Source organism: Crotalus tigris, unplaced genomic scaffold (assembly GCF_016545835.1).
Source record: "Crotalus tigris isolate CLP2741 ecotype Arizona unplaced genomic scaffold, ASM1654583v1 scf7180000017710.2780689, whole genome shotgun sequence".
In the NCBI taxonomy this organism is placed as follows: domain Eukaryota; kingdom Metazoa; phylum Chordata; class Lepidosauria; order Squamata; family Viperidae; genus Crotalus; species Crotalus tigris.
Window position 1 is genome coordinate 2338334 of NW_024096582.1, and position 26217 is coordinate 2364550.

The 26217-nt window shown below is 36.7% G+C and overlaps 1 protein-coding gene across 1 annotated transcript in view; it reads left to right on the forward strand.

Moving 5' to 3' along the window:
* The window catches only part of ST8SIA4 (ST8 alpha-N-acetyl-neuraminide alpha-2,8-sialyltransferase 4), an 81593-nt gene that overhangs the window by 15356 nt on the left and 40020 nt on the right, over nt 1-26217 (forward strand). Inside the window, exons 2-3 of the mRNA XM_039338638.1 lie at nt 2911-3042; nt 15079-15336. Coding sequence (XP_039194572.1) covers nt 2911-3042; nt 15079-15336 — 390 coding nt within the window. The remainder of the gene's footprint in view (nt 1-2910; nt 3043-15078; nt 15337-26217) is intronic.

Below are 26217 nucleotides of genomic sequence, written 5' to 3' on the forward strand. Positions count from 1 at the left end.
CACAGTGTTTCATAGGGCACAGGAGGTTATTCTCCCAGAATTTTGACCCCGTCCGTCACATGACCTGGAACAGCAATGGCACATGTTGGATGTACGCAGGGCCTTGCACTGTTACATCAAGTGCACGGCGGCCTTTCGTAAATCAGAAGCCCCATTTGTCTCATTTCAACCTTTTTCCATAGGGCAGAAGGTATCCGCCTCTACCATAGGCAGGTTGATCAGGATGTGCATAGCAGGGACGTATGTATATGACGGCACATTGCACATGCAGTGCTGCCACATCTGCAGCGTGGGCAACACAAGCATCTATAGAGGATATTTGTAGGGTGGGGACATAGTCCTCACCTTCCCCTTTTATTAGGCATTATCGATTGGACAAATTTGCATCTGCAGAGGCTTCCTTTGGTCGACGAATACTGCAACAGGTAGTGCCAGGACCAGGGACACAAGTCCCAACTGACTCCCTCCCATAGGGACAGTGGGAGCTTTGGTAAGTCCCATTGGTGGATTCTTCATCCATCATGCTGAGAAGGAGCCTTGGCTTACCTGAACACCTCTTCTCAGCATGATGATGGAGAATCTAAGCCCATCCCTTTAGAGGTCAGTTAGGCCCTGTGTCAGGGGGTTGCTCCTTTTTCCTTGTCTTGGGAGTCATCACATCGGACTATCGTCATTGGCTCCGCTGTCATTGAAACTGGGAGGTACCAGGCCAGGACAGGTGTGACAACTTTGACAACTTAGTCTGATTGGGCAGGAGGACTGAATTAACCCATTGGTGGATTCTCCATCATCATGCTGAGAAGAGGTGTTCAGGTAAGCCAATGCTCCTTTTCACTGAAATGGTCCACCCTAATTGTTTATTAGATTTGTAACACATTTACTCAATCAAACAAATACTTTTAATAAACAAATTTAATAAGCAAATTCCTTATTAAACTAATAAGGAATACACCAAACTATTATTATTCATTGAAGTATGGCATTCAGTTTAGAGAGGGAGTCTCTAAATAAGTGATATGACCCATTATGAGAAGCCATTTCATGTTTTGGTTCTGATTTGTCTTCTGGTCACTTGTTTAAAAATAGAGAAGGAGAATAGTAAAATTAATTTTATGCATATTTTCACTGCAAAAACTGTAGGATAGGCCTAAGCAGAATTTCCCCCAAAGTTCCTGAAAAACAGATGAATGACATTGATAAGCAGTCTGCTATTAATTTTCACTGACAGACTAAAAATAGCTAAAACGAACAGGGCCATTGGTTTAGATCAGGCATGTCAAACTGCCAGCCCATGGTTTGAATGCGTCATGCCAAAGCCGCACCCACCCCATTGCCAGCAATGGGGAAAAAGTCACGACACATCGCGCGATGTCACGTGACGTCGCAAGTTTGACATGCCTGGTTTAGATGATTTAAAAGAAATTAATAAATAAGAAATACATGCTGGGGAAGTCTTTTAATGGGTACAAGTCATGATAATTATACATTATATAAAGCTAGCTTTGCTCTAAATGTCACTTGATTTGGAATTCAAAGGATGAGAGTTATTTTCATATGGGTGTACTTTAGGAATTCCTCTAATATCTTGAGAGCTGTTAGGATGGGGGATTGTGGTGGTTCATGAAGTTAGGATGCTGGCCTGTCGATCAGCAGGCTAGCATTCAAGACCCAGGTGAGCTCCTGTCATATGCTCCAGCTAGCAGTTTAAAATTGGATGACCGCAAGTATATAAATGGTTACCACTTTGGTGAGCAATTTAATGGGGACAAGGAAGGTGCATCCAACTGGCATCCCCTAGGCAACGGTGATGTCAATGTTCAATTCTTTCAACCTGGAAGCACTTTGGTTTTCCCAACTAACTGTAGTAATTTGTTATGATGATGTAATGGAATGTGTGGGTGAACTTGGGAAATGAGAGGAAGAGATGCTGCTAGGAAACAGACAAGAGCAGAAGGAACCCTCAGTGGCTTAACAGTCAGAGAAAGAAACTTAGGAAGGACCCGCCCTGGTCAGATTGTAAGATTGTACTTTCAGACTTGCAAGATTCAGTTGATGTAGCCTTACAATAAAGCAGAATTTGTTCATCTAATCATATTTCCTGTCTAGTTTACCTGGGAGGGCTTATAGGTAAATATTGATGTGGAATTAATTAATAAACGCCTTTAATCTGATCCAACCAAGTTACAATTATAGGAAGTAACTGTAGCTCAGATCAAAATTGTGAGAGAGTTCCTAGTTTTGATGGAAATTCTGCTGACATTTCAGATTATAGTTATAATACATTATCAGTTGAACCTAGCAAGTAAATAATGGCCAAAGATTCAGTCAATTAATAGAAAAAACTCCAGTTTTAAGAAAGTTTCAGTTTCTATCCATTCAGTAGAAGCCAATGTGTAAAATAAAAGCAAAGTGTGTGTGTTGTGCTGAAAATAGTAGGAAAAGAAGTACAGGTAATCCTTTACAACCACAACTGAGCTCTAAATTCTGCTGTTAAACAAGGCTTCTGTTAACTGAGTTATGCTTCAATTTACATCCTTTTTTGCCACAGTTGTTGAACAAATGACTGCAGTTGTTAAGTGACTCATGTGGTTGTTAAGCAAGTCTGGCTGCCCCTGTTGACTTTGCTTGTAGTGTCAAACTTGCAATGTCACATGACATGTCGTGACGTATTGTGACTTTTTTCCATTGCCGGCAATGGGGTGGGCACAGTTTTGCCATGATGAATCTGACCTATGGACTGGCAATTTGACACTTCTGTATTAGATATTTGTCTTGTCATAAAGTAATAAAGGTAGAAGAAGAAAAGAATCTAAAATAATACCTGTAGCTGGTATTTGTGAAGTCATGCCAAAGGAAGATTTTGGCTATCTCTGAGCTAACTACCTTTCATTCTTTTTACATGTGTTTCAGAGATGGTGAGCAAAGTTTAAGTAGATCAATGGTCAATAGCTCCGATAAAATAAGCCGGAAGGGTGGCTCTTCAGTGTTCCAGCATTCTGTAGAAAGATGGAAAATCAATTCCTCGTTGGTGTTGGAAATAAGGTTAGTATCCTAAATAATATAGCTTGCAGCTTTGATGAGACTGGGAAACCTTTTTTATTTAGCCTTGTACATTGTGTTGGATAATTCTAGAAGATGAATAATCAAAAAGTCACAAAGCAACTTTGACAGAATGCTAGATGTTAAACTGAAATAGCCTCTCTGCCTTTTGGCTATGAGCAAGTGTAGTATGTGTTTAATGTGTGCATACATTTAATATTTCAGAGTTGATGAAATAGAAATATGAAAGTAAATAATACTGATAACGTTTTGCTTCTTAGCTAGAATTTATATTCTACATTTAAAGCAGGACATATACTATTGATATTTGTTGCTCATCAACTTTTTAGGAGCCTCTAGTAGCCACTGTTGAAGATTAACCTTTTTTCTTTTGGATAAGTCTTTGCACTGTCCTTGCAAAGCACTTCTTTTCAGAAGTTTCAGAAGTCAAAAAGTATACTTTCTACTATAGCACTCTTGTTATGTTAACTACATGATCCCAAGCTGTTCCTCTTAATTGCCATCAGGAAAAGAGTAAAAAGCAGAAGGTATAGTTGAAACTACAGATGTCTCTAGAATTGTGTATTCAAGGGACCCAAACAGTTGTGAAGATGGGGAGAAAAATATCTTTAGAAATAGTCAAGATCACAGCTAATGGCGGATTTGGGGTAAAAAGTTACTTTCTGCTAAACTATGAAGGAACAGAATATTTTATTAGAGGTATCTAAAAATCACTTGTCTGGTGTGAAAGCGAAGGAGAGAATATTTTAAGTTTTTAAAGTTTTCTTTATTCACAATCCTTATAAAATAAATCAGGGGTCTTCAAACTTGGCCCTTTTATGACTTGTGGACTTCAACTCCTAGAATTCCTCAGCCAGGCATACTGGCTGAGGAATTCTGGGAGTTGAAATCCGTAAGTGATAAAAGGGCCAAGTTTGAAGTCCCTTGAAATAAATTCTATCCTGTTATGGGATGCTATTATAAAGGACCTATCAATTGCTGATCTGAATATCTTGAGCAATGAGTGAATAGTATATAGCGTCCATAAAAATTAGTTCAGGTAGAGAACTAGATGATATGGTGAGATCTCTGGATATGCCATCAAATGTAGTTGCATCACCTTCCTCTCCCAAATTAAAATGCCTTGCCTTGAGATTGAGAACATGGATTAAACAGTCATAGCATACTTGAACAATCTCTACAAAATAACAACAGCTAGTAGGAGATGTGTATAACTTTGATAATCAAAGTGAAGGACCAAGATTTGAATGAATCACCTCCTTGTAGCTGCTTCACAAAGCAATATGATCACTTTCTTCTAATAAAGAAAAAGTATGTTGCTTTATCTTGTTTAGAGCCCCTTGCAGCCTGTTCTTTTGGAACTCATGCAACTCATGCAATGAAAGTAGGCTGAGAGCTACTTTTTTGAGAGAAATCCTCCAGGTGAAAGCCAAGACAAGCCTTCCCCTGCAGTGCTGGTGAAATTGATTTCAGGCTGGGCAGGTTAAGCACACAATGCTGGCATTCCCTTATTGAGCTCTGGAGCTTTTTGGCCTAGAGCAGTGTTTCCCAAACTTGGCAATTTTAAGGCATGTGGACTTCAACTCCCAGAATTCCACAGCCAGCGTTGCTGGCTGTGGAATTCTGGGAGTTGAAGTCCTCATGCCTTAAAATTGTCAAGTTTGGGAAACATTGGCCTAGAGTATCTTTGGGCCGCTTGCCAGAAGCTTTGGTGAGACTGCAGAGGAGATACTACTTATCTCCTTCAGGCATTGCTGCAGAGAAATGCTGCTCAGCTTTGATCAGCATAGTGAGGCTGGATTGTTTCATTGAGTGCCTCTGAATCACCCATCTTGGAGATTCTTTGATGGGTGCTAGGACAAAACTCTGAAAAGAAATCATCTAGATTGGTTTGATGAAGTGAATTATGCTGTGTCTAGGCTTCCGAGAAGTGAAATCACATTGCTTTCATGGTATTAATCATAAAAGTAAAATGTATCTTGATTCCTTTTGGAGATTTTTGGGTTGGTGGAAAGCAGAAGGATGTAGGCCAAAATTGGTAAAAGATGAAAAAAGTAGAAGTCTTATATCTATATATATAAGTATGTATGGCTATTTCTCCATTACTATGCTTAAATTGTATGATTCTTTTCTTTTAATTTAATTTTTTTAAATTTCAGCATTGTTAAATCATTTGATGAATTTTTTTAAAAAAAATCACATAAAATTGAAACATTGAATTGAAATATATTTATAACTAATATATTTAATAAGCTGCTTTTGGTTTTTAATTTTTTGTTAAACCTTATGAAAACCTAATCTTAACCTTTTTTTAAACTAAATTCTCAAAGCATATTCTGTGGAATGACATATGGCGATTTCAGTGGAACATTATCAGTATATTTGGATTGAATATAAACCTGCACATGTTCTTTCTACACACACACACAAACACAAACACACATTTTTAAAACATATCGACCAGAATGTTATTTTGTTAAAAGTCCTATTTCGTTTTCAGTTGAATAACCACAAAGGCTCTCACATGATTAGTAGAGGTGGAGATTTCCTTTTGTTCTGAAAAAAGGAAACAGCAAAAAATCTTCAAGCTAAGTTGAAAAGCATGTGTGCAGCTTGTGGTTTTCTGGCACTGCAGGTTCAATTGTGAGATAGGTAACATTTGTAACCGATATATAGAACTTCATCATGACTTATTTTTCATTTGTTAATAGCAAATGTGGCATATACAGTGGAATAACTGTTAGCCACAAAAATCCAAACAAGTAGAGAGAGGAATCCTTAAAACTATTTTCTTTCATCTAGAAGTGAGCAGAAAGAGGGAGCGACAGACATCTTGAATAATTCACCAAAGTCCCAATATTTTTTAATTGTCTAGCTCTCTGCAAACTCTGGCTGTTATTCTTTTTCCATGACTTTGCTCTTGGGAATAATCTGTCCAGAGCCCTTACCCTAACTCTCAAAATATGTTCTCTGTGTATTCTCAAAATAGTTTTTGTTTGATTTTGCAAATCATTTCTTCACCACAAGACTCCTGACAAAGTAATTCTAGACCATGTGAGGAAACATACTGTCCTACCATTTTTTATCAAGTAGAAAATGATGCAAACACTGGCAAACACTGATTGATGTTTACAGACATAGACACCTGTCTCCATCCTATCCGGGCATCTAGTGACTGAGCTGAGGTATAAAAATGAGGAAATATGCAAGATGGTACAATTACGTACATATTGTCCCTTGTGAAAGTGAGGTATTTCTGTGGTTATACCATTGTACAATAACATTATTTTGGAATCGCTCAGTGTGTTATGGATACTACAAATGTATCTCCCCCTCAACTAATCATAAAGAAGCTCAGTCTTTTCAATGGCATTGTGCTACTCTACTTAGTGTGGATTTCGGCAACGCAAAGAAGTGTGTGTGTGTGTGTAAGATCAATGGGTAGAACCTTAGCAACTGGTATCAAAATGGATTGGGGGAATTCTGGTTTGTAGGAGTTGTCTGACCTTAGGTTTTCACTTGCACATGTTTCATGACCTGCCTAGGTAATAACACCTGTGCTGGGAACTTGGAAAGTGAGGTATGGTTAGTTGTGGCATATATAGGTGCCCACTTAAGCCTTCAAACCTGAGCTACAAATATTGTCTACCATTGCAATTCTGCAAGAATATAGAATAACAAAATTTGAATGGTGGTCTTACTCATGCTTTAAATGCCATTTGAATCTTCATTGAGTTTATAGTATCACAGGGAGCTGCTTGTTTGAAGAAAATAGTTTGTTGTTAGGTGATGCAGGAGACATTTTCCTAATTCCCATTTCAGCCAGACTTTCCTTTCTTTGGTGTGAACAAGAGAATGTAACTTCTTAAGTTCCAAAACCAAAAAGTACATAGTAATTTAACATTAGGGAAAAAAATAAGCCCACCTCTGTAACAGTCTATACATTTTACACATTTTTCTGTTTATAATAATTAGTTTCCAAGCATGGCCAGGATCATTGTGAAAATAATATTAGATTCACATTTCTATGCTAAGCAGTGGTTTAACCAATGGATTGTTTGATGTGCAATGTAATTCAATTGTAGCAATATTGTAAATCATTCTATGTATTGTCTCATGTTAAATATTAAATGCTATTTTTATACAAATTAGCCCAAGATCAGTTAAACCATCAGCCTCAGCTTTAAAAAGACGGGTCCAGAAAGAAAAGAGTTCACATATTTATTATCTGTGATTTGTTCTATTTAATGAAGTGATTTCATTTTTAGAAAAATAATCAGTAAAGTCTCTAAAAAGTGAAATCTTTCCTTACAAAGATGTCTCATAGGATAAATAAAGTAAAGAGGGGTTAGTTATAACAGTAGCCATTTGTTTGGTGAAATCAATAAGTCCTAGGAGAATATAAATACAAATCTTTCATCTTCATTCCTCACAATAATTTAATTGCAAATGTGGAATGTGTGAACTTTTTTAAAAGCGGGTTTTGTGAGATTTGTTTGGACCATCTGTCTTCTTGACACTTGGAGATTTGAACCTAACTACTGAACTACGTCATTTGCATTTTTAAAGTGAGAAATTGGTTTTTTTAAAAAACTAAGTTCATATTAAGTTATGTATTAATCACTCAATCACAGTCATTATGTCTTTTTAAAAGTAAGAAGCTTGAGGAATATTTTTTTAAAAAATGGAATGATTTTTTTTTCTTATTGATAATGGTAAAGTAACTTATTGAATAAAGAAAGTTGAATGCAAGCTGTTCAAAATTGCTGTGTCTCAGATTCTCAACTGGATATCATTATGCCCAGTTATACTTGGCTTATTTATTGCTAGGCCTTCGCTGATTTTAAAATAATAATAACAAGAATAATAATGATGATACAATACCATGAAACAAAAATATTTGCCTATCCCAAGTCCTTGGGAAGCACTCAGTGGGTGGAAAAAATGCAAATACAGCCTAAACAGTTGGCTGACTGTGTGACCAACTGTAATGATAGGAAGCTACCATCTTTACTTCCCAAAATGCTTCTGGGCTCATATCTATGTTCCATTAGCAGTTTTTAGAAAGCTTTTATACAGGTCTGTGCTGTACTTTCTTAGAAAATAGGCAAAGCAGACTGATGACTAAAAGGAATGGAGAGGAATAACTGCATCATTTTGTCTTCTTGAAAGCATGTAGTTTATATCTAGTCGTAGTACTAAGGCAACCATTTTATAAGAGTACCCAAATTCCAAATAGGCCCTTTGAACCAAAGACCCAATACTTCCGTTCAATGTCTATTAATATAACATTAGGTTAGTTCTGCCAGATCAATCCAAATCTTGGCCTAATGTTTAATTTTTTGGATACTTTATTCATATGCTTTCCCTGCTACTGTTTTTTTGAACAGGCATTTCGAATTGCTTATATATTGCTGCAACCCAGAAATAATACTGCACCCTCCGTGGCAGACATTGAGACCTGTCTGTCATAAATTTATCCATAACTCTGGACAGCATGTGACTCAAAGGGCATTTTAGCAGCAAAACACAGATTTTTGGTTGTATAATACTTCATTTCTTATTATGTGAAAATAAAACTGAAAATAAATGACTTAACCTTCATTACTAAGCTATCTTTTGGTACTCTTGTTTTCTTTTTCTGTTCATGCTCCGCCCCGCCCAAATCTCTCTTATTACCAAAAAAGATCCAAAATATTTTATTCATTTTGCAAAAGAGTAACATCATATCAATGTAGAGACTGATTGATTAACTAATTCTTTGTAAAATCAAATCCTGACATTCCTGACCTAGTTCAGTATTCTGATTTCATGTAAGGTAGTTAAATACTTTTCATTTTTTTTTTTTTGCAGGCTATATTTCTCTCAACAAGATTTATAATACTGAAGACTCCATGCTTTTATTACAGAAAGAATTTTAAGATAGGCTGTCAATAATTTTTTAATACTTTCACACATGTCTTGCCTAATTGTTTTGACACAAAGTATGTTGTAAATTGTCAAGAAGTTTATAATTCTAATCTAGCTAAAATTAGACTTTCTAATTAGGTTAGTATCTATTTGTCTGGGTTCCCAAAAATTGTTACTGTTAATGATTGATAAAGCCAAACAATTCTAGCATCAAATAATTAAAAAGTCTACTAGAAAATTTATATTCTTAAATTTGTGAGTTATATCTGGCAACTTGAATCCTATTTATTAAGCATCTAAAATATATTAATATACTCTTTTCCATAAAACTATTCTAGGATGCTAAAATATAGTTGCAGCTACACAATTATTAATATACACATAATGTGCTTAAAAGAAATTAGAGGTCTGAATTCAAATTTTCTCTTGGCAATGAAATTCATAAAAAGATATTGAACTAGTCAGTCTTTTCTTCTACCTCAATTTACCACACAGATTTGTTGTGTAAATAACACAGCAAGGAACAACCAAACCATGTTTTTCACCTTGAAAGACAATACAAAGGGAAGGATGGAACAATGTGGTACAACCAACGGTCCGAGTGGTAAATATTAGACAAGTGATAGCCAGATTCAAGACCATCTTCAGGTATGGGAAGTCATAGGTGACTTTGAACTATCTTTCAGCCCAACATAACTTGAAGTGTTGTTCCTGTGGAAAAAATTCAGCAAGGGATTCTGTTCTATGCCACCATGAGTCCTTGGAGTCCTTACTTGCTTAAAGTAATGTAATTTCAATTGTGGGCATCACAAATTATGAACTTTTATTAAACTTAAAGCAGTTTCCAGTTATAGATGGTCAGCTGGTTGTTTTAAGCCTTAATTTGATTCAAAAGCTCTCTCTAAGCAGCCTACCTGATGGCAAAAACTTCTTGTACTTTTCCTAACAGCTTTTTCAACAGAGGAAGTGGGAGAGAGAGAGAGAGAGAGAGAGAGAGAGAGAGAGAGAGAGAGAGAGAGATGAGCAACCAAAAAGGTATTGCTTTGTCTGCTTTTGGTTTCAACCTCATTTGCTCTTGATTTCCACTCAGTGACTAGAGGCATAGAGCCCATATTCTCAAGGGAATAGTACAGGGGTGTCAAACTGCTGCCCATGGACCAGTTGTATCATACAGAGGCCGTGCCCACCCCAGCTCTGGCAATGCAAAAAAAGTTGTGTGATGCAGCGAGTTTGACACCCGTGGAATAGGACTATTACAGAAAAAAGGAATCTGCATCTCTGATACCACTGATTTAGAGCAGTTGTTTGACTTAGCATAATGCAGCCACCTGTTTTGAGTCAGAAACTGGGAAACTTGTACAAATTCGTTACAATTCTCTGCATTATCCTTTTGGAACTATTAGTGGAGTTAGATTGGTTGCTTATTTTATTCTTTAATGTAGTTTTTCCAATACTCATACATTTTGCCAACCTAGGTATTTTGGACTTGAAAGGCTTTTAAAACCATTTGGTTGCAAGATTACATTAAGGATAAAAATTAAAAAAAAAAATAGCAGAGCAGTGAAACTGTAGGGAAATGAAACATTTGCATTACTTTATTATCATTTATCTGGAGCTCTAAGTACTTTAGGTTTTAATATTTTTCATTTTGCTTCATTACTCTGAAACATATATTTCCTTGTTCTTAGTGGTATATTGTATATTGAAGAGAGAGAAACATTTTTCCTCCCACATTTAGCAATATTTAAGTTTCATGTGTGTGTGTGTGTGGGTGGGTGGCTGGGTGAGAGAGAGAGAGAGAGAAAATATACCTCACTGAAATAACTTAAAGTTAGAATGTAAGAAATATTCTTCTGACTTAAGCACTGAATATGGATACTCAGGATTTTTTTTTCAACAATCTTTTTTATTAATTTTTTCCCCATCAACATATGTTAATTTTTCCAATCAAACAAGTTGTCTGGTGTTTGCTAAGCTAATACATGTTCACTTCCTAATCCTTCATTCTTTTCTCTAACCAAGAATAAAATAAATTCCAAATTTTATAATAGTCCGTATCTTCTTTGTCTTTCAGCCTCATAGTTAGTCTGTCCATCTCTGCACATTCCAATATTTTCATGATTATTTCTTCTTCTGGTGGCAATCCTTCATTCTTCCAGTACTGTGCAAAAATTATTCTTGCTGCTGTGGTAATATATAGAATTAAATATAATTCCTGCCCATTAATCTTTTCAGACATAATGCCTAGTAAAAAAAGTTCAGGTTTAAAATCCATTTGTTCGCCCAATATTTTTTCTAACCACATATGTGGATACTCAGGATTTTAATGGCATTATTTCCTATGTGTCTCTCTCTTTTGAAAATATATCTTTTTTTCTAGTTTATATCTTGTTTTAAAGTCTGAAGATATATTGCAGTTGTCATTTACAAAGAAAAGAGTTCTGCTAGAGCAGGGGTATCAAACTCGCAATGTCACACAGTTTGATACCCCTGTGCTAGAGGAAATGAAAGACCCATCTAGTCTTATATTCTATTTTTCGTATGACCAGTCAGATCCCCATATGAATTTTCTAAGCAGAATATGATAAAGGGGACTGTTGCTGTTCTTTAACAGCTGGTAGGCACAACTGGAGGAAACAAGGTCATTATGACTAAGCATTTTTAATTATTCATTTAATTTAACTTACTTCCTTTTAGTCCTCTAAGTCAGGGGCTCCAACCTTTGCAATTTTACAACTTGTGGACTTGAAACCACAGAATTCCTCAGCTAGCCATACAAGTCATAAAATTGCCAAGGTTGGAGACTTAGCCACTACCGTGTGGTCATTTGTCCATTGCCTTCACTAAATTTTTCACAATTCACCTTTTATGGAATAAGTACTTTAACTTCCAGAAATCTGAGCAACAGCCATGTTGTCTGGGAAATCCTGAGAGAAGAAATTGCATAAGATTGGAGCATGTTCAGCTGCCATAAAACCTAAACAAGGCTTCATATGTTTTTTTTTTAAAGGAAAACTTCATCCGTTGACAATCTGCATACATGCAAGAAACATTCCTATCTTCATGTGTGACATTGCCCCAACTCTTTTGCAGATGCAATCTTTGCTTCTCCAAAAAAAAAAATTATTGAATATGTCCTGCTACTAAAAGGTTATCCATTCCTTAGCATAAGATAAACAATAAACCATTGGAGATGATGGCTTTGAAGCTGAGTTTCAAGTATAAGGTTAATTATTAAAGACTACAGGCTAGGAAAAGAATAATTGTCAAGCTAGACCTTTCTAAAATATGGGATATTTATCAGGTAGGCAGGTTGTTTGCAGTGCTTGAAGAATAACACATCGTAGCCTCCTGGGGCACATAACAGTTTCTGAAAGGTGAGTCAACATCTCTATCTTGCATACTCTATCTTGAGTATGCACCAGAAATTCACTTAGATGGATCAGAAATATGTGGGGGAGCGTATTGAAAAACATCCTTTCGTGTTCAATGCTAAGTTATAGCAAACTCGTTTTTTAAAAAAAGCTTTATAATGGGATGCCTACAAACGTGATCCATGGTAGAAGAGGGACCATCAACTTGTCTGAAATCATGAAGGAACACTTTTTTCAGTGTTGCTGTAACTTTGAACAGTCACTAAATGAAGTGTTGTAACCATCTGTTCCTTTTCCCAATTTTTCCTTTTCTTGAATCCTTTCTACTCAAAGTTCTTTCCACAGATTTATATTGCTCTCATACAGAGCTGGTTTTTTTTTTCTTAAAAAATAAGGGTTGAACTGCCTGTGGCTTTAGTATTTTAAATGCATAAAGGTCAAGTTTCTGAGTTGAATTTATCTCCTGCTGCTTTAGGGACACACTTGTGCTGAAGGTACTTGAGAAGAACTGCATCTATATGAAACAATAAACTCACTCTGCAATTACTCTTGGCACAGTCTTATAGAAAATTGCTATCTTCCTCTCTTGAATTAATGTGTGAATCTGTGGTTAGCTATCAGTTTTGGTACTTCTCTGGCTGTTATAATGGAATTCTTGACCATTAAAACCTGTATAAAATAAATACTGCAATATTCATTTGAAAGAAAACACAGCTTGTTCTCTGTCTCACCCTCATGCATTTCATCTGAGAATCCAGCCAAATGCACCCCAACCCCATACCTTAGTCCAGAACAGCGGTTCTCAACCTATGGGTCGCGACCCCATTTGGGGTCGATCGCCCATTTTTCGGGGGTCGCCAAAGGCGGCGATCCGCCATTTTTCGCGGTGCGGTGCACGCGCGCCGCGCACGGGGGTGGTGCCGTGCACGCGTGCCACGCATGGGGGCGCCGCTGCGCGCGCGCTGCACATGGGGGCGGCGCCGTGCACGCGCGCCACGCATGGGGGAGCCCTGCGCATGCGCGTCGCGCATGGGGTGGCGCCGTGCACACGTGTCGCGCATGGGGGGCATCGCGCATGCGCACCATGCATGGGGGCGTCGCCGCGCATGCACACCGCGCATGGGGCCCCACCCCCATGCGCGCGGCCCGGCGCATGCGCAGAACGTTTGTGTGACGGGGTCGCCGTCACACAAACGTTGAGAAGCACTGGTCTAGAATGTCTGGTTTGACTTCGCCAACCACATTTATAAATGGATTCTATCACTGTGTTGTCTGCATGTGGCGTTTTTGAGGAACCTCTTACACTCTATGAGGCATCAAGGATTTCTGCATATAATGTGCAAGTTTGTTTCTTTCTCTCCTTCAGTTAAGGCTACATTGGGGAGATGAAGGAGAGGATGTTGTGCATGTATGGAGATGAGAGAAAGAGTCTTATGGTCCTTGATATCCAGTACAGTATATTTCATAGAATGCAGAAAATTCTCAACTTCAGCAGAATCCTCTTTGCTCTTCTGAGAGACTCATTGTATTTTCTATTCACTAATCTCATTGCTCTATCCCAAATCTGATCTCCGAGAAATAGCCACACAGTGCCCTAAGCAACTCATTCTCTCTTCAAAGGAAACAGTAAGAGAAAGCACACAGTGAGTCCGTTCCCAAAGCAGAGGACAAGAGAAAATTTTCTTGTCAGGAACAGGGCTTCCGAAGTATTATTTGCTCTTTACAGTGGGCTTGTTTGGATAATGGGTAGGATGAGAGGTAGGGATTTAGAATCAAAGTGATGCCATTTTCTCATGGATAAAGTCTGACTCTACAATTAACTTTTTTAATAGATCTTTCAGGACTGTCCTGGAAAAACTACTTTGAAATGACATTTCTATTAAAAATGTACACTAATGTAAAGTTGCAGATGAAAACATTAGAAATAACCATCCATTAGAAACAGGTTCTTTGCTTGCCATCTTGGCCTAACTTCTTATTAATATTGTACATATAACTATAATTTAGTATGTTATCTAAAACTGATTTCTTAAATAAACGGGAATGTTTAAAAGTTCTTTATTGTGTTGTGTGTAGAATTATGCTTTTTATAGGTGATATTTTGTTACAGATATGATTGAATCTAATTTTTCTTCAAAAATTGTTGCCTGCTTTATTGATTAAAAAAATCAGTAAAATAGATTTGCAGGAGCTGCTTTACAAATGTAATTTCATTATAATTTTAAAAAGTTCACAGATAATAAATTTTCACTCTTTGTTTCAAGAGGTGTCATATCTTGCTGAAAAAAAAAGAAAAAATGTTTCCATTCTTCGAATAATAACTTGCTGAATATTAGAAACTGTTTGATCACAGAAATGGAGGATTTGCACAAAAGGGGTATCATATAAAATTCAAACTAGGGCCTCATACCATTTCAGTGAGAATCAGAGTCTTCAACTTTGGTATTATTTCCTCCTCTGTCCTAAATGTTGGTTTCCTCCTGGTGTATTGCAGAAAGTTTATTTCATCTGACATTTTGAATTAGGCAATTGAAGTATGAAGTATCTTGAAGTGACCATGCAAGTTCGGAGGTGAGTTTTCCCCCCAAAAAAACTCAGATTGGTTTTCTGAAATACATCTTTCAAAAGTGATTTATGAGCAACAGGTTTTCTTGTGTACTGGGCATCATCCAACAACAATTTGCTTAAGTTTTTAAAGAGGTACAATGCATTTGCCTTCTTCTTTATAATACAGGAAGAATATTCTTCGATTCTTGGATGCCGAAAGAGACATCTCAGTCGTCAAAAGCAGTTTCAAGCCTGGAGATGTAATCCACTATGTGTTAGACAGACGCCGTACACTAAATATTTCTCAGGATTTGCATAGCCTCCTTCCTGAAGTTTCTCCAATGAAGAATCGTCGATTTAAGGCATGTTCTGTTGTAGGAAATTCTGGCATCCTTCTGGATAGTGGGTGTGGAAAAGAGATTGACAACCATGAGTTTGTTATAAGGTGAGCCTTTATCTTTTGCTTGACAGATTACTTATTACTTCAACAGCAATGAACGGAAATGCTTAACTTGGAATGATAGCTCAGAATTTCTGGAATATATCTTTTACCGTATGATGCCCAAATTAAAGATATTTCAGTAAAAAAGGAACAGGGGTTGTCTATATATTATGAATGAGAAATTGCACTGTTGGAAACTGCAGAGAGATTGGTGATGCTGTTTGTAGGATCTACTTTTGCTCTTTATGCAGGCACAATATTTATTTTGATAGGGAACTGGCTCCACACAAAAAAAATGTTTTCAATTTCTCTCTCCTGCCAGTCATCATAATACCATATTTATTTATTATACATGCACTATCTATGGTTACATATCTATAGAGATTTTCAGTCATCTAAGTCATGGTTATCCCAAAGTGCTTTTTCAAGAGGCAACTGGACTTTCTTTGAAGATGTTTCGTTTTTCATCCAAGGGTTATATGCAGTACAAGGCAGTAAGACGTGCAGATCTGTACAGTGTTGAAACAAAACCACTTCATAAATGCATGGCACAGCATAGGAGAACAAACCCATCAGGACATGGCACAGCATAGGAGAACAAACCCATCAGGACAAGATTCAGCAGCCCATCTGCATTTAAAAGACAAAGGCACTCTTTTGAAGACAGCAAAGTCCACATTTTGGATAGAGAGGACCACTGGTTTGAAAGAGGGTTCAAAGAGGCCATCTGCGTCAAAATTGAATAGCTCTCTACAACAACATCTATCTCTACCAGACAGTCCTTTCAGCAGTTCCAAGAAGGCTCCACACCCATTTGTACCACTCAGGTAACCCTGAGGACACAAATAATCCTCCAAGTGACCTCAGTGATTTTCTAAAAGAATGCAAATTACAATCTGTCTGCAATAAGTATAAATCTTTCCATTCACCACCATCCAGCCAGAGCTGAAGAAACTTCTTGGATGAGAAGAAAAATACAAAAGTCCAGTTGCCACTTGAAAAAGCACCTTTGGGATATCTATGGTTATGTTTAGATGAAATACATTGGGGATTAGCCAAATAATTCCCATTAAGGGAAGTGTTAGAATTTCCTATCTAAATTCTTATATGTTGTACTACACTGAAAATACATCCTAAATACATGTGCAAATACAGTCATATATTTCATTTTAATAATTAGTTTCTTCAAAATTAAAAATTATGCATTGTCAAAGATCAGCAAGAAATCAAAATGCAGGTAAAATAAATAAATAAATAAATAAAAAGCTAAAAGTGTCCCTGTGGGTTTTACTCTGCTAATCATGACTGATTTTAGCAGGTGGTTCTCATCTCTATTTCTTAAATCAAAGAACCAGCGTTGTCTAGAGACAAAGAACTACCTTATCTCTAGATTGGGTACTAAAGGAACTAATAAAATCAATTAGATATCATTTATGCTCGCTCTATTTTTCTAAGTTACAGTCTACTAGACCTATAGCAGGGGTGTCAAACTGCTGGCCCGTGGGCTGGATGCATCATGGCGAAACCGTGCCCAGCCCATTGCCAGCAAAGAAAAAAAAGTCATGATACGTCGCGACACGTCATGAGACACATCACGCGAGTTTGACACCCCTGACCTATAGATATCAAATTATAGAAGTGAGCAATCCAGTCAAAATTAAACAACGTTAAGCTTCATATTTCCATAATCTTTACAGGCCCCTCCCTTCCCATTATATCACTGGATTAATAATTTTTGATGGTGTAATTCTCTGCATTTTTGCAAGAAGTAGGTAAAATAATTGTGCTAAGTTGGGGCAAATCTTGCACTTAATTTTATAACTTCTCACCCCAAAATAGAAATAAAGAATATCATCTTCTCCATCAACATTATCATAGATTTCATGTAAATCTTAGAAAGAGGATTTAGGAGGTGGGGGTAAAGAGTGGCTGTTAGATGCAAGAGTTCCTTGTTGCCTTTTGATTTTTTTTTTCTTCAGTAAAAACTGATTACTACTGAAATAAATGTGACTGTCAGCTTTCCTAAATATATAGACCAGGACATGTCATTGTTCAGTAGGTTAACTTTCTGTGTTAACATATTTTAAATAGCGGAACATAGTTAAGTTCCGTGTACAGACACTTGGAGTTCTATAAATAAATACAGTTTAAAAGCTGTGTAAATTACTATTGTTCAGGCAGTTATCTTTACAAAGTGAAAGTTGTTATTCGTTCTGGGAAGTGAAAAGTTCTATTTAAAAAACCTACAAGTTTTACAGTTTGCTTGTTTTGCTGCACTTATATCATTATTTAAAAGAATTTTTTGTTTCAAACAAGAGATTTGTTTCAAAAGGGATTCTTCACTTTTCCAGCCAGAGATGATGTAGCAAGGATGATGGTAGACCCTTATACTTATAATTTGACTGAGTAACCTACCATCTTGCAGAAAATTAGAATGTTTTGGACATGTGATGCGACACCCAGAAAAATGTGGCATACTCCATTTAATCCTCCAGGGAAGGTTTGAAGGCAAACAAGGTCCAGGCAGAAGAACATCATGTTTTCAAAATCTAAGGGACTGGTTTGGACAAAACTCAGCAGCACTTTTTCTTGCGGCTGCTGATAAAAACAGGATCGCCAACATGATCGCCAATGTCCAATAATAGATATGGCACAAGAAGAAGAAGTCAGTTGTTGCTGCAATACAAATGAGATAGAATCCTGCAATTTATCTAACATAGTCCCCAATCTAATCCAACCCCCTGCTCAGGCAGGAAACCCTATGAATCCATCTGGTGGTGATGCTGTCTAAGCCACAATTTTCTATCTTATCGAGTAGGTTGTGGTCTACTTTATCAAATGCCTTACTGAAATCCAAGTAAATTATATCCACATCATTCCTATGGTCCACTAATTTTGTCACCTGATCAAAGAATGTAATAAGATTTGTCTGGCATGATCTGTTTATGACAAACCCATGTTGGCTTTTGGTAATGAGTTTATTTGCCTCTAGGTCAGCGGTTCTCAACCTATGGGTCGTGACCCCATTTGGGGTCGAACGACCATTTTACGGGGGTTGCCAAACAACGCGATCTGCCATTTTCCCCCCTCAGGGTGCGGCGCCGTGCATGGGGCCACCGCTGCGCATGCCTGCTGCGCATGGGGCCGCCGCCGTGCACGGGTGCCGTGCGCGGGGCGCCATCGCGCATGCACGCTGCGCATGTGTGGCGTGTCCGTGTGACGGGGGCGCCGTCACACAAAGGTTGAGAACCGCTGCTCTAGGTGCTTGCTGATTTGTTGCTTGATTATCTTTTCCAGAATCTTCCTAGGTATTGAGGTCAGGCTGATAGGTCTGTAATTTCCTGGATCCATTTTTTCTCCTTTTTTAAAGATGGGAACTACATCAGCTCTTTTCCAGTCCTCTGGTAGTTTCTCAGTGCTCCAGGATATCCAGGATATAGTTCAGTGGTTCTGAAATCATATCTGCCAGTTCCTTCAAAACCTTGAGGTGTAATCCATCTGGTCCTGGTGATTTGAACTTATCTAGAGTGGACAGGTGCTTGCTTACCATTTTCTTGCCTATCTTAACTTGTGTTTCTAATCTGTTTTTTACGGTACTGTTTTTGATAGGGTGAATTGTTTTTTCCCTTTGTGTAAAGACGGATGCAAAAAAAGAGTTAAGTCGTTCTGCTTTCTCCCTGATGCTTGTCACCTTCTTACCACTTTCTCCCACTAATGGACCAATCATTTCCTTAACTTTTTTCTTGTTTTTTATATGTTGAAAGAAGCTTTTTTTGTTATTTTTGACTTTTGCCTCAAGCCTTAGCAATCCTCACTTCATCTTTGCAGGCTTGGGTTATTTGCTGATATTCTGTCTTAATTATGTTAATTATTTAGATCTTAATTATTTATATCTACTGTATTCCATGTATTCTTTAATTACCATTTTTATTTATTTTTATTTGCCTTTAGATGTTTTTATCCTGCCTATATTATTTTTATAAATAACTTAAAGCAGCAAACATACCTAATACTCCCTCCTCTTCCTATTTTCCCTACAACAATACAATAGTGAGTGAGAATAACTGACCCAAAGTCACCCAGCCAGGTTTCTTGTAAAGGTAGGAATAGAACTCACAATCTCCTGGTTTCTAGACTGGTGCAATAACCACTAGAACAAATTGGAGATATCAATGTATGTGATATAAGCCTTCCACATTCTGAATACCTTGTTGACATGTAAATGTCAGTTCTCAGAATTCCTCAGTCAACATGCTTATTACTGAGAATTCTGGAATCTGGTTATCATATCCAGAAGTGCTAAAACTGGGTAGGCTGGTATACCATACTATGGGGCAGGTTAGCAGCATTCTAAGCCATTGCACAACTGTCTTTTCCAAAGGGATTTTTTTCTGGAACGTCGTTCTCTTATCCCAAGCCAGATCTGGACCATTTTTATTGCTTTTCTAGATCTAGGGTGAACATTGAAATAATGATATATATGGACATGAATTACATAATTAAATTAAATTAAATAGGAAATGCATGTTCCAGTCCACCATATTTTAGTTCCTTCCTGCTTTTTTTCTAAAGATGATGGAAATAGATAGATAGATCTTTCTACATAATGTAAAATCTTTTTATCAAGGAAAAGGGGATAATTCACTCTTCATATATACAATCTCTGTATCGTAGTATTATTTCATAATCATCACATCTTGTGAACACTTATTGGTTCCAAACCCAGAATTCGCTCTAGAGGTAAACATGTCTACTGTCTGAGTAGTAGGTATGTACACAAAATACTTTATTCTGAGCTTGCAATGTAACAGCTCCAATTAAAAAGTGACTATATTTCAAGCATCTTATATTCTAACAGAACAAAATTTGAAATGTTTTGAATGTTCTACTAGAGGGAATTCAAAATATGCCTTTGCTCCCTACATTTTTATTCTGAACTCAACAAAAGTAGGTGGAGTAAGTTCCTGCTGTTTTTTTCTGAAGGGTATTTGAGGAAGCAAAACATTAAAATTTAATGAAGAAATAATAATAAAGATTGACTATTTGATTCAACTATTCTTTATGAGATTTATGTTGATGTATACGCATTTGGAGATTCAAGTTGAAAATAGAAAGCATTGATTTGTTTCAAAATCTAATTGTTCCTATGCTAGAACACTTGGAACAACATGGAATGAAATTCAACTTGACTGGGAACTGAAATGAAGTGAGATATCTATTTAAAAGCATAAAAAAATCAATATTTACAATATCATTGGGAAGTGGTTTAGATCTGGAAGAATAAATAATAACAACATTTTAAAGAACATTATTTCAGATATGTGTTCAAATGGAAATCTAACCATTTTGGAATGTCATGCAGATCTACATAAAGTCATTCTTAGCTACGGAAGCTAACGTATGAGAAAACTGTTAACCCTACAAATGAGACCATTCAAGTCAACATCTAAATAGTAGAAAGTAGTGCCGTTTAGAAGGCCTATTCTAAAGTTCTTCCACCAGCCTTCTAAGGTGGTCCAGTCAAGAAGCAAACCCCAGAAATATTAGTTCTGTCTTTATTATAAGGTTGTATTAACAGAATCTTGCAGTATGAAAGTACATTTCTACCCATTTCAGCCCAAGAAATTACAGTTCCATCAGACATTTGCCATGCCCGCATTTCTTCTGCAGGCTTAACTCAGCTGCATTTAGGGTTCTTTTCATTCTGTTGAATAGGATTCGAGTTTTCCCCCAAACTCCTGTCCTAAGAATGCCACTGCTTGAATGAGAGAATTAAATAATAAACATGGTTGTGTTGAATTATTTCTCTCTATATATTGTAAATTCTTAGAGGTAAAATTTTAATTTGGCCAAAATATTAGGACATAGTTTTTATTCTCAGGAGGCTAAAATAAGGTTTTAATATAAAACTAAATATGTGCCTTCTCTTCCCCCACCCCCCAAAAAATTTACATATGTTCCTTTTGCTTATTTTTTCATGTCATTTTCAACTACTTCTAGAAGTGTCTCTTCAACAATGGAGTGAGTCTGAGAACTCTGTTTAAACATCAGTCATGCAACTAGGAACTGAGAATGTGAGTTGTTGTTTTTTTCCCTTTCTGATCCCTCCAGTCCAAGATAAACCCTCCCAGCATGCCAAAAGCAACACTGATACTGTATAACTAGCAAAGCTGTCCTTTCAGAGAATCCAGAAATGGGGTTATTCAATAATTAAATTCATGCTCTTGAGGCAGCCCAAATTTATTTTGCATATAAATCACGAACCCTGGTTCATTTAGTTCATGCTTAGGAAATTTTCTAATTCCTTATTAATAAGCGTCCAAATGTAAATATATCAATTTTGCTAGAGTTATGTGATTTTCAGCATCTGATTGATTTAATTAATAATGTGTTCATATTAGATTAATATTAATCTAGATCACATGAAGTGTTAGTACTGCTTTATAATGCCTTGGTAAGACTACACTTGGAGTTTTGCAATCATTTTTGGTTTCCATGATATAAAAAAGATGTTAAGACTCTAGAAGGAGTACATAGAAGAACAATAAAAATGATTAGTGGACTGAAGGCTAAAACATATGAAGAACAGTGGCAGGAATTGGGTATGGATGGAAACTAATCAAGGAGAACCAACGTAGATTTAAGGAGAAATTTCCTGACAGAACAATTAACTACTAAAACAGCTTCTCTCCAAAAGTTGTGGGTGTTTTTAAGAACAGATTGACAGCCATTTGTCTGAAATTGAATAGAACACCTCCAAAGTCCCATCCAACTCTGTTATTCTATTAACTGACTGATGTTTACTCAGCTGTTGGCAGAAGTTTGTTTCTTCAGTTTTTCAGTCTAGTGTGCTAACAAAAAAATCAGCAATATTATTCTGAATTACATGCCTTTTGGGGCATAGAAGGTTAACTGCAAAGGATAGATGGATTTATTATTTTGGCAACAGCTGTTTTCAAATTATTTCAAAATGTTTTTTTTTAAAAAAAAAGATATCTTCAACAGTTAGCATCCAGCTATATTTATGACCTTTTATTTTGATACTGATTCAGAATGAAAAAGTATGATGCAGAGTTAGGGCAAAGTAAAATCTTGTTTCAATGGCCATAACTTCCCTATTCTGTGAAAAAGATTATATTAAAACTTCTGTAAAATAATAGTTCTGGTTTCCAGGACAATTTGAAAATGATGACTTTTCCCCCCAAGTCACTTGATTTCTCAATTCAAAAAATAGATTTTGTGATTACTAAACAATATTTCACATGAAAATAAAGTCTTATTTTCAGATACTGTAAAAAAATTATGTCCTTCATGCAGTGCATCATTTTGTTTTTATCTTTCCTACTGGAAGATAAATTTGTTATTATTAGTGAAATTTAATAAAGACGAGAACAATCGGATAACATTATACATAACTGATTCAGATGAAAAACCCTCAAAAATAAAAGATACATACATTAATGTAGAATTAACTCAATATATTGATATTATTAAAATTAGTTTATACAGAACTACTGTACACTGCTCCATATACTCATTTTTAGGAGATTTTTAAATCAAGGGAACACAAATCCATTCTTTAATATCCATAATACTGCTTTTTTTCTATCTCCATGGAATAATTGTTTTTTCAAAAAACTAGAGGTTTTTTAAAAGTATCTTTTGTACTACTGTTTGTGCTTGAGGTGTCCCTTACATTCACAGTCACATTTTAAAATATTATATTTCTCCTCAGGATTACATAAGTATGTGTAATTACTTGAAACAAAAAGAGCCATAAAACAACAAATCATGTAAAGCAGAGAGCCCTCAAATTCATTTTAAAAAAATTATTTCAAGAGACGGATCAATATAGAACAATATTTGCTGATTATTTGGTTTTGTTCATAGATCAGAAAGAATATCTTTGATGTTTCTTAAAATTCAGGGTTATCTGTTCCAGTTTTCCTTTCTCTTTCCTTATATAAAAAAATTGAGCTTGATTTGAAGAAGACTCTTTTTCTTAGTAGAATGTTTTCAAAAACTTTAGCAAATTAAGTTAATATTGTTTCCAACATTTAATGGACAAATATTGTCAGGGATCAAACACCACCATTTTCTATACATTTAAAGAAAAAATAACTGCTTATAATAGTCCTCATATTTTTCATAAATTCTGGTTGAGATGGTTGGTTTAGGTTGAAGGCATCTAGGTTTAAATTCTACTGGACTTCAGGCAGTGATGTTGGTGTAGTCATGCTTTCTTAGCCTAACCAACTCATTGGTTTCTTGTTGAGATAAAGCTAAAGGGGAGTTACCATATATATTGCCTTAAGCTTCTAGAGTAGGGTATTAAACTGCTGGCCCGCAGGCCGGTTGCATCATGCAGAGGGTGCACCCACGCCAGTTCCAGCAATGCAAAAAAAGTCATGATATGTCGCAACACGTGATGCGGTGAATTTGACACCCGTGTTCTAGAGAAAATATGGGATAATGCTCCTCTGGGAAAAGTAGCAATCCATAGAGATGAGCTCCTTATTGATTTTGTGACTATCATTGGCAGGTATAAGAAGAATCTGCCTTGTCTACAACTAGTGATGATGTGAAAGCTTCTAATGCATAGATGCAGCCATTGTTCATACACTCCTTGAGGAAACTTCTATATTTTAACATATTTTAACCTTTTTCGGTTATACAATCTACACCTTTTGTCTTAACATTTTTCAACATTCTTACAGCCTGCTTTCATCAAGGGTTTTTTTTGGATGCTAACAAATAATCCATTTTCATATGTATCTCTTAAGTGTTCCTTCCAAAATTCTGGACCTCAATTTTATAGCTATTATTTGTAATTTTATTCACTCTTATCCGGGCTCTTATTAATCATTAATGTTTACACTATTAATCTTGATCATTCTTTGTTCTTTTACATTTTTTTTCAAAATACACATTATACATTATTTTTCTCTCATCTTCATTTTTCTAGCGCTATTTTCACTTTGTCATTCAAACGAACATTTTTTAGTGTAAGTCCACATATTTCTATGGCACTTGGTCACAGTGTTCTCTTCCAAATGGCTACGCCTCTCTTCTCCTGCTCTCGGTCTCCCTCCCCCTCTCCAGGTAACTCTACAATTTCTTAGATTTCCTGGGAAAACACCTGACAGGACAATTAGGTTGCCCTCATTATATATGGTTCTATTCCAGCATAAAGCTACAGATGATTAAGTTGTAAATATTGAAATATTGAATCTATGAGAACTAGGAGTTTAGATTCTGGAGCTTATGGTCATCTCCTTCCCTTGAGTATTTCTCCCCTTTTTCTCCCATCATGCATCTTGCTGGGATATATGGGCCATACATGGTAGCTGGCTACCTTTTTTAGAGAAACATAAGTGGTGAGGGAATGATCCTGTTTGCATCATGTGGCTCTTGCTGGCTTCTCTGCTGTCTTCATCAACTTAATGGAAGGTTTTCCTGCAGACTGCTCAGAGCTTGACAAACCCTTGATGAAAGTAGGCTATTCTTTACCTTGTTAATGTTTGTTCAGTTTTTATTATGAGATTTAAACCACAGTGTCTCCCATGCCTGAGAGAGAGTAAAGAAATGGAATAAAACAAAGGCATCTTCCCAACATTTATTCAATTTATGGCAAGAATTGCTATCAGTAATACTAAATGCTAAGGAGACAACAAGAATAATAGTTGAATTATGAGATAAGTCTAGTTCACATCTTTTAAAGATATGGCACTTACTCTATATTAATTTGCTTAGTTTAGTTGCAGTTTTAGATTTTAACCAAGAAAAATTACATTGAGGACAGTTTCGTGATTTTTTGGAAATATTGAAAACTAAACAAACAGTAGAATACTGCTAGTGTGAATTTTGAGCAGCTGAATGGGGGAGTGCTATGAACATAATGTAAAAACTATATTCACATACATTCCCCGGCATCTAGTGGACAAACTGGACCTTTTAGGCTTAAACACTCCTCTGTGCAACTGAATTCTTGATTTTCTTACCAACAGGTCCCAATATGTGAGAGTTGGAACAAATACCTCTAATACCATTTTCTTGAGCACAGGTTCTCCTCAGGGCTGTGTCTTAAGTCCGCTGCTGTTCACCCTGTTGACCCATGACTGTTGTGCTAGGTTTGCCACCAACCATATTGTGGAGTTTGCATATGATACAACAGTAGTGGGCCTTACTCAGGATGACAAGGTGGATGCTTACCGCAAGGAGGTTGAAGGGTTGGTGAACTGGTGTAAGGAAAACAGCCTAGTTTTAAATACTGGAAAAACCAAAGAGATCATTGTTGATTTCAGAAAAGGCAGGCACATCCACACTTCTCTGTGCATAAATAATTCACCTGTGGAGATGGTTACCAGTATCAAATTCCTGGGTGTGCAGCTAACGAGTAGGCTGACTTGGTCACTTAACAGTGTGAAACTGGTGAAGCAGGCACAGCAGCGCCTGCATTTTCTGCGCCATATGAGAAAAGCACATCTTCCTTCCCCTGTCCTGACCACTTTCTACAGGGGGACAGTCGAGAGCATCCTGTCATACAGCATCACAGTCTGGTTTGGAGGCATCACTGCTTCAGACAGGAAGGCGGTACAGAGAGTAGTGAGAATGGCCGAAAAGATCATTGGCGGTTCCCTCCCTCCCATCCAGGACATAGCACAGAAGTGCTGCTTGAGCAGGGTCCATAAGATTATCTGGGACACTACATATCCTCTTCACGACCTGTTTTCCTTGTTACCTTCTGGAAGGAAGCTTCGTGGTATCCGAAGCAGAACATCCAGATTCAGCCAGAGTTTCATTCCATACAGCATTAACCTTGCGAACTCTAAAGCTTCCTCCTTCCGTTATATATTCAAGATGGACAATATTTAATATTTATTT